At 47.6% G+C, this 9,804-nt stretch overlaps 1 protein-coding gene across 1 annotated transcript in view; it reads left to right on the top strand.

Moving 5' to 3' along the window:
* The first annotated feature begins 4,062 nt into the window (after window positions 1–4,062).
* hdac9b (histone deacetylase 9b) overlaps window positions 4,063–9,804 on the top strand; it is a 29,310-nt gene continuing 23,568 nt past the window's right edge. Inside the window, exon 1 of the mRNA XM_056285662.1 lies at window positions 4,063–4,499. Coding sequence (XP_056141637.1) covers window positions 4,391–4,499 — 109 coding nt within the window. The 5' untranslated portion in view covers window positions 4,063–4,390. The remainder of the gene's footprint in view (window positions 4,500–9,804) is intronic.

The following is a 9,804-nucleotide window of genomic DNA, read 5'->3' as shown; positions in this document are numbered from 1 at the left end:
CTTTGTCATATTTTGTATGTTCTGAATCTGGCCACTGGAAAATGTGTATTATTTTGAAAACGCTGCATTTTCGTCGGGGGTATTTCTTTAAGCAGATGCGAAAAGGGAAATGCTGAGAAGTATTCCCCACACATACTTCAACACACTCTTTGATGGGTTTCTGCAGAGTGACCAAACTGCATCCTATAATAGTTTCCTGGCTAGCCAAAGGCCTGCTTCTTGAAGAGCCGCGCTACCCTGAATACACACTGAAGCTCGCTCACAAACCGTGAACAAGGAAGCTAGCATGGCAGATTTCACCAAAATGCTGCCGCGTCGGGGCTGTTAGCAACATTCCACGACTGGTAAGAGACTTTGCTGCTTTTGTGCAGTTTTTATAAGAAATAAAGTCAGTCGATTATTTGCGTTTGCATTTACTGGGTCAGCTCTCATGAAAGACGAAGAGAGCGGCGTCGTAAAACTTTGAAAGTAGCATATTCTGACTGCAGAGAAAGTTTTGATATGTAGGGATTTTCCCCTTTTTTTAGGAGCATCAAAATAAAAGAAAGGGGAAAAAAATCCATCATTCCACTGTGAAGCTTTGGGATGAAGAAAAAAAACATGACAGAAAATCCGAAGCAGTAACAGGACAAAAGTGAAAAATATTTTTCTTTTTTTGAGTTCTCTGTCTCTCTTCTCTTTTATATTGACTTATTATACACTGATGAGTCAAAACATTATGACCACCTGCCTAATATGCTGTCGGTCCTCCGTGTGCCGTTAAAATAGCGCCGACCTGCCGAGGCATGGACTCTATAAGACCTCTCTGAAGGTGTCCTGTGGTATCTGGCACCAAAACATTAACAGCAGATCCTTCAAGTCCTGTAAGTTGCGAGGTGGAGCTGCTGTGGATCAGACTTGTCAGTCCAGCACATCTCATAGATGTTCAATCAGATTGAGATCTGGAGAATTTGGAGGCCAGGGCAACACCTTCAACACTTCATCATGTTCCTCAGACTTTTCCCGAACAATGTGTGCAGTGTGGCAGGGTGCATTATCCTGCTGAAAGAGGCCACTGCCACCAGGGAAAACCATTGCCATGAAGGGGTGTACCTGGTCTGCAATAATGTTTAGGTAGGTGGAACGTGTCAAATTGACGTCCACATGAATGGCTGGGCCCAGGGTGTCCCAGCAGAACATTGCCCAATGCGTCATACTCCCTCAACCAGCTTGCCGTCTTCCTACAGTGCATCCTGGGGTCATCACTTCCCTAGGTAAATGGTGCACACATACACGGGCATCCATGTGATCTAAAAGAAAATGGGACTTGTTGGGCCAGGCAACCTTCTTCCACTGCTCCAAGGTCCATTTCCGATGCTTGCATGCCCATTATAGGCGCTTTCGATGGTGGACAGGGGTCATCATGGGCACTCTAACCGGTCTGCGACTACGCGGCCCCATACGCAGCAGGGTGTAATGCATTGTGTGTAGTAACACATTCCTCTTGTAACCACCATTAAAATTTCTGTGACTTGTGCCACAGTAGGTCTTCTGTTAGTTCGGACCAGACAGGCTGGCTTCATTGCCCTTGCGCACATCAATGTGCCTTGGGCGCCTAACACCCTGTCGCCAGTTTGTGGTTTTATCCCTCCTTGGACCACTATCGGTAAGTATTCACCACTATTGACCAGGAGCACCCCACAAGCCTGGCCGTTGTTGCAGAGATGCTCTGACCCAGTTGTCTGACCATAACATTTTGGCCCTTGTCTTAGTCACTCAGGTCTTTACTCCTGCCCATTTCTCCTGCATCCAACACGTTGGGTACGAGAACTGATTGTTCGCTTACCATCTAATCTACCCAGACCTTGACATGTGCCCTTCTTTGGACATGGTCAACGTTATTTAGTTCACCCGTGCGTGGTGATAATGTTTTGCCTCATCCAAAACATTAAAACCACCTGCCTAATATTGTGTAGACCCCCTCATGCCACCAAAACAGCTCTGACGTGTCAAGGCATGGACTTCACAAGACCTCTGAAGGTGTCCTCTACTAACTGGCACCAAGACGTTAGCAGCAGATCCTTTAATTCCTGTAACTTGCAAAGTGAGGCCTCCATTGATTGGACTTATTTTTCCAGCACATCCCACAGACACTTGATGGGATTGAGCTCTGGGGAATTCTGAGGCCAAAGCAACACCTTGAACTCTTTGTTATGTTCCTCAAACCATCGCTGAACAATTTTTTCCAATGCTTGCATGCCCATTATAGGCGCTTCCGATGGTGGACAGGGGTCATCATGGGCGCTCTAACCGGTCTGCGGCTACGCGGCCCCATACGCAGCAGGGTGTGATGCACTGTGTGTTGTAACACATTCCTCTTGTAACCACCATTAACATTTTCTGTGACTTGTGCCACAGTAGGTCTTCTGTTAGTTCGGACCAGACAGGCTAGCTTCATTGCCCTTGCGCATATCAATGTGCCTTGGGCGCCTAACACCCTGTCGCCAGTTTGTGGTTTTATCCCTCCTTGGACCACTATCGGTAAGTATTCACCACTATTGACCAGGGGCACCCCACAAGCCTGGCCGTTGTTGCAGAGATGCTCTGACCCAGTTGTCTGACCATAACATTTTGGCCCTTGTCATAGTCGCTCAGGTCTTTACTCCTGCCCATTTCTCCTGCATCCAACACGTTGGGTACGAGAACTGATTGTTCGCTTACCATCTAATCTACCCAGACCTTGACATGTGCCCTTCTTTGGACATGGTCAACATTATTCAGTTCACCCGTTCACCAGTGTATATACACCAACTAGCCAAAACATTAAAACCACCTGCCTAATACTGTGTAGGCCCCCCTCATGCCACCAAAACAGCTCTGACGTGTCAAGGCGTGGACTTCACAAGACCTGTGAAGGTGTCCTCTACTATCTGGCACCAAGACATTAGCAGCAGATCCTTTAAGTCCTGTAAGTTGCAAAGTGAGGTCTCCATTGATCGGACTTATTTTTCCAGCACATCCCACAGACACTTGATGGGATTGAGCTCTGGGGAATTCTGAGGCCAAAGCAACACCTTGAACTCTTTGTTATGTTCCTCAAACCATCGCTGAACAATTTTTGCAGTGCTCCAGGGCACATTATCCTGCCGGAACAGGACACTGCCATCAGGGAATACCATTGCCATGAAGGGGTCAGCATGGGCACTCTGACCGGTCTGCGGCTATTCAGCCCCATACGCAAACTGAGATGCACTGTGTGTTCTGACACCTGTCTATCATAGTCAGCATCAACTTCTTCAACAATTTGAGCTACATTAGCTGTTCTGTGGTATTGGAGCAGACGGGCTAGCCTTTGCTCCCCACATGCCTCAATGAGCCTTGGGTGCCCATAACCCTGCCACCAGTTCACCAGTTGTCCTTCATTGGACCACGTTTGGTAGGTACTGACCACTGCATACCAGGAACACCCTGGAAGACCTGCCGTTTTGGAGATGCTCTGACCCAGTTGTCTAGCCGTAACAATTTGGCCCTCGTCAAGAGTCGCTCAGATCCTTACGCTTGCCCATTTTTCCTGCTTTCATCACATCAACTTCAAGAACTGACTGTTCACTTGCTACCTAATATATCCCACCTCTTGACAGGTGCTGTTGTAACAAGATAATCATTGTTATTCACCTACCTGTCAGTGGTTTTAATGTTTTGGCTGATCGGTGTATATGCATATAAAGCACGGCGGGGGGGGGTGGGTGGGTGGGGGGGGGGTGGTCCTCCATATGGGGGAGGGAGTCAGGAGATATGCCTTCTGGCTGGAGCTGGAGAAGACAGCTGTGTTTGCCGTGGTATTTTTAAACGCATCAATGCTGCTCCAATCCTCTTGCCTCGCCTGACCTATATTTAGCCCAAGCCGGCCATTGTTCTATTTCTGTCACCTGTGGGCCACGCAGTTGTTGATTCACATGCAAATGAAGCTCTGCTCCCCGCCTGGCTGGCATTACCGCCTGGGAGACGAGCTCAGTAACACGGTGAACGGCTATCCAAAGCAGCTCCGCTCCAGATTTTACCTCCACATTTGAGAGAGAGAGAGAGAGCGAGAGAGAGAGAGCGAGAGAGAAGACAAATCAAGCAGAGTATTGGAAATACATCTCCTCCAAACACCGCCTCGGAGTGTGAGGACCCAGACTGAAGCGGGGCCACCGGGAGTGTGTTACTGTGTGGTTGGTGTTATTGCTGCTACAGAGCGAGTGCTTTCTCCCTCTCTCTGTCAGAGGAGGAGGAGGAGACAGAGGAAAGGGAGAGGAGAGTCGGGAGGCGAGTGTTGTCGTCTTGGTCTCTCTCCCCTGAGTGGCTGAGGGGAGGTTCCCGGCGGTAGGAAGCGGAGGGCTTGCGATGAGACCTGAGCGCTGACTGGAGTATGCTGCAGACCATTTACGAGGGCGAGTCGAGTTTCTCCGCGACAGAAGGCTGCGTTGGACCCCAGCGGCTCTCCGGCCAGAGCAAGATGCACAACGTGAATAACTCAGGTGACCAGACAGTCTCCCTTCTTTTCCCTGAGCCGTTTACTTTCCATCCTCCTTCCTTTTTTTTTTCTCTTTGCATTCCAATCTTTCTCTTTCCGCTATCTCAGGATCTGCCACTCTGCTGCTACTTATTCCTTCTTCTTTTTTTTGCATGCTACGCCTCTCTCTCTCTCTCTCTCGCTCTCTCTCTCTCTCTCTCTCTCTCTCTCTCTCTCTCTCTCTCTCTCTCTCACACACACACACACATGCTTGCTCCCTCTCTTTTCCTCTGTGGTGTATACTCAACTCCCCACTCTCACCCCTTCTCTCTCTCCCCCTCTCTCTCTCTGTTTCTCTCGCTCACTCGCTCTGTGAAAAGAGGACTTTAAACTTCTCAGTGCTACAGCGTGGTATGATCAGGCACTGCTTTCTGAACCCAGGTATTTGATTTTTCTGTCGTGTTGCATGAATCTTTCCCGTGCAAGATCTGCTTGTGAGTATAGAAACTCCCTCCTCAAGTCTGACTTTTAAGCGGAATAGTCGCCTGAACCGTCTTGAAAACCCCCTTTTCCTGAAATGACAGTTTCTGTGAATATGTTGCCCAGGAGGGACATTTGTGATCCTGAAAAGGATGTTGTGTTGTTTCATTAGCTTCCATGTCTTGCCGGTACTTTTTTTTTTTTTAAAGTAACAGGAAACACAGTGACCAAAAAAAAAAAATACAGAAGGGGATCATCAGAAAGGGTTTTAGTTTTTTTTTTCTGTGAAATATTCATCACAGATGATGACTGTTCTATTTCTGACCCAAGAATAGAATATGGAGAGTACATGGCTGACATCAGTGTGAGTAATGCCTGTTTCACAGTGTTGACTCAAGATGAGTCACACCTTCTTGTCTTTGATAGCTTTTTTTCCCCCCCCCCCTCTCAGCCTGTTGGTTATTCATAAAAAAATCGACTCGGTTTATTATAGCGAAACTAATCCCAAGCCGCGGCATTTGTGTTCTGGGAGAGCGTTACCGTCATGTGGCTCGCTGGGGAAGCTCGTGTTATGAGAAAGTATGTATTGAGTCATATGAGCGTTTTGAGTCGCTGCAAACTATCATGGGGTTGTTAGCAGCTGCCCCGCAACCAGCAGACGGGCAGCGGTAACGGCATGTGGCCGTTCGGTCACACGGCCCTCGACGCTTTTGCGTGTTCGGGTTTCAGCGGGAGGAGATGTTCGCTCGCAGTGATGGGGGGGCCTGAGTGAAGCCCGGGTGTAGAGGAGCGTAATGGTGACAGTAAACAACCTCCCCGAGGCTGAACTTCTGCAGATGTGGAAATACGAACCGGGGTGGGGTGGGGGGTTGGGGGGTGATGCATTCTGACAATGCACTTGGTCAATACCTACATTTGACCATCACGCTGAAACATTCTCTATTAGGCGTCTTTCGGAGCCTGTGAGCCAAACAACAAATATCCCGAGTGCCTGACTGAATTCAGGCTTCTTGCTTATTCTGTGGGTCAGCTATTCTTAGGTGAGTTATTTTCAGCTTATGGCATTAGCCTGCTAAGATTAGGCGTCTGTACGTTATCGTTCCATCGCAGCCCGCTCCCACTATAACGCCGCTCTGGAGCAGATATTTATAGAGAATTCACTCAATTTTCCACTTACTATCTTTCCTCCTCCTTGTATCACCTGATAAAGACTAACGTTGTGCGTATTAGACATTTCCACTGAGCTACCTTTATATTTGTCTCCCATGTCAGTCTCATGATTTGTGTCCACACGGAGACAGATTGTCTGGAGGCGGACCTGGACGTCGAAACCGGCAACGCAGGAATATGAACCCGCCGTCATTATCGGGATGGTTATTGTGCGGTAGTACGACGGCCCTTGTGGTCATGAGGGATTTTCTGCTGCAAAAATCCCCCTCGACATTTTTACATGACGCTTCCCCGCTTTCTTTTGTTTTTTCGTCTTCCAGTGGAACATGAGGACACAGGACCCAAAAATCTCATTTTCATTCTGATTAGTATCACCGGCATCAAAGTGCCACACAAAAACACACACGGTGCCCAGACGGTCTGTCCACTCGCGGTCAGCGAATTCGTTTCGAATCTGTCGTGTAAGCGCCTCTCATCCGGGACCCTTTTGTCGCTTTACAACGATGCACCTTTTCGCGTCCTCCCGTCTCTTCGCCGCTGCCTCAAAACTTTGTGTAATTGCTCAGCGGTTAGCTGGCCACGTGAAATAAAATGGCAAAATGTATCAGACCGCACTTCTGGGTTCAGCTGTCACTAGGGTCCTGCTGTTAGCGAGTGTTGCTGAGGTAAATGATAAGTGTCAGTCATTGTGAGTGACGCTAATATGTTTTTACCGGTGTCACGAGGGGGATGAAGCTACGACGAGAGACGACGCAAAGCAGAAACCCCACTGGGAACAAGACCGTACTGCTAACGTGACGTGTAAACTCTTCTGGCTGTCTTTACATGCAAGTCAGGCCGGGTTGTGTCAGTGATGCTGGAGAACGGCATCACTGATAACCGACTCTGATCTGCCAGCACGCTCCCTCTTATCGTCTGTGTCGTGGGCACGGATAAGCCTTCACAAGGCAGACTTTGATTTATCACCTCCAACACGTTTTTTTATGTGCTTCACAAACAGAACGATGTGTGTCCTTCCTCTGCTTATTGGATCAGGACTAATGCCCGCCGTGTGTTGTTGTGCGAGAGGGCCTGAAGTGCTGGCTAGTGCAGAGACAGACTCCCAGCTCCCCTCGGGGAAAGGTCCGTGGTGGTCAGCCCGGCTTAGCTATTTTGTTAGCAGATAGCTTGCCAGCCACAGCTCTGGCTAGGTTGCAAGGACGAGCCCGGGACAAAAATAAAGGCCTGTTTCCTGCTTTAGACATGCCAGCTGCCCAAAATAACAAGGCACTTAATGAGAGATCCAGCACCACATTGCAGTCCCAAGCATTGGTTTATTTTTGCCCTGAAACATATTCTGTATCTGTGTTTCTATTTATAATATTGAAAAGGGAATGTAAGTTAGCAGACGTCTCTGTTGCATGCTAAATTTATGCAACATGTGACACGGTTCAGATGAAAAGGCCAGGTGTCAGTCCCATAAAAAGTTATATTGCAAAAAATTGGCGTTTCAGAAATTGTATATACTCTGTGGATATTCTTTTCCTTCTTCTATAGGAGCCTCTTGAATGAACACCACCTAAATAAATGTTGTCAACCCTCCCATGTTACAGTGGAAGGCAAATCTATGTGAACATCAGCACGGCGGCTCAGTGGTTAGCACTGTTGCCTCACAGCAAGAAGGTCCCGGATTCGAACCCCCAAGCCGTCCCAGGTCCTTTCTGTGTGGAGTTTGCATGTTCTCACCGTGTCTGCATGGGTGTCCTCTGGGTGCTCCGGTTTCCTCCCACCGTCAGAAAGACATGCATGTTTAATACTCCTGCTTGTGTGCCTGAGCAAGGCAGTGGAAAGAAGAATTGGAGTTGGTCCGCGGGGGCTGCAGCTGCCTACTGTTTCTAGTGTGTGTACAGAGGATGGATTAAATGCAGAGGATGAATTTCACTGTATGTATGTACAATGACAATAAAAGTATATCTCCTATCTAACGTAGTGGTGACAGGGTCCGGCAGGGAGCGGGACTGACTCGTGAATTTACTTTTGTGAAATGCAGATTGAAGTGAAAAATGGTCAGAAGAGAGTAAGAAAAATCACAGAACAGGGTTTTTGCGCTAAAATTGAATTAATCTGTAATGTCAGGGTCAGTTTGTGGGGACGGTTACGGACTTAAGGGACATTTGAGTGCTACGTCCATTTAGCAGTCCTTTAAATTGCCGTCATCATTTCTGGCTCGCCGATCAAAGCGACACTTGAATATTTTCTATTTTCAATCTGTTGTTTCCCTTTATTGTGTATGCTACATCTCTTCAGTTAGCTCACAGTCGCCGGGTAGCAGTGTGCTAACAGCGAGCATCACACGTTGACGCCAATGGCTACCACTAGCCACAAGCTAACTCGTCTCTAACCACAAGTTAACTAGTGGCTAGAGAAAAATAATAGACTAAAAACCAAATATAATAAGAGTTGTTATTTTAACCGAGTGGCCAAAGTACTCCAGTTATTGCATTGTGGTCATAACGTCTCACTATAGATTCGGTTTTTCGAGTTAAGTATAGTAGCCTATGGTGTTTTCTAGAGCGTATTCAGCAACACTTCTCACATATAATCATCCTGATATGTAATAATAATGTCCCTCGTGATGCATGTCTATTCTCTCCCTGGGGGTGGGAACGCTGCTAATGTAGCCGGAGGCAAAAAAAAGACAGCCCTCCAACATCTCAAATTAAGGCTGCGATCGTCACTCTAACCACCATCACGGCTAATGAGAGGCAGCTCGGTTATAGAAATAAACACTTTGGGGACATTGGCGGTGAGAGAGCCTGCAGTGGGAGTGTGGTCACAGGCCATGAGTCACCCTATCCCCCCTTGGCAGGCGCTCCCGCTGGGAGGAATTTGGGCAAGGGGCAGGGTGCTTGTCGCTCCCTTGTGCTAAAAACAAATTTGGGACCTGTCATTCATAAATCTCTTGTTTACCATCGCCTAGTGATATTTCTAAGCCCCATCCACCAATCCGGAGGAACCGCGCTTTCACTGCAGCAGCAGCCTGGCAAAACGTGGTGGCCACAATGACTTGTATCAGGTTTTGGACCGCCGAATCTGAAGAGGCCGAATCTCGCTCGACCCGAAGTCACTACAGAAGTGAGCCTGAGCCGTTACGTAAATGCAGCCCTGCACTTTTATTTTTGTCTGTATTAAATTGAGCCGGCGCCCAAGCGAGTGTAACTGTCTTTTGCATATTGCCTATATTAAGACCCCGCTCAGAAGAGCATTTATATATAGCCCCAGTAACTGGTGGTTCCGTATTCTTCTCTGCCTTGGGAGTATTTTTGTAACTCATCAACAGAAGACTTTAGTTTCAGGGTAGATTAAAATTGTTTAGATAATAAATTCTACATCTGGGGTTACCAACTAGATCTATTTTAATAGTGGCGAGTACACAAAGCTAGTTAAATAAATAGCCACGTGGACAAAAGCTTTTAATTGAAGAATTTTTTTTTTTTTTGCTGTTCTCTTGGGTTACTTGTACGTGTACACCATCTATTGTCAGATCCAGCAGTGCAAAACGATGACGGTGGCAAATTGTAAACTTTGCCTTTTTAACACGTTGATAGGAAGTTTCAGTAAATCTCAAAACACGCTCCACACTCACGACCTCCCCGCCTCGGTCTCCCAGCAACCATCGTTCCCATTCGGCGTACTGGAGG

Source organism: Lampris incognitus, chromosome 9 (genome assembly GCF_029633865.1).
Source record: "Lampris incognitus isolate fLamInc1 chromosome 9, fLamInc1.hap2, whole genome shotgun sequence".
Classification (NCBI taxonomy): Eukaryota; Metazoa; Chordata; class Actinopteri; order Lampriformes; family Lampridae; genus Lampris; species Lampris incognitus.
The sequence above is the reverse complement of the archived record's forward strand: the minus strand, read 5'-3'. Positions and strand labels throughout refer to the sequence as shown.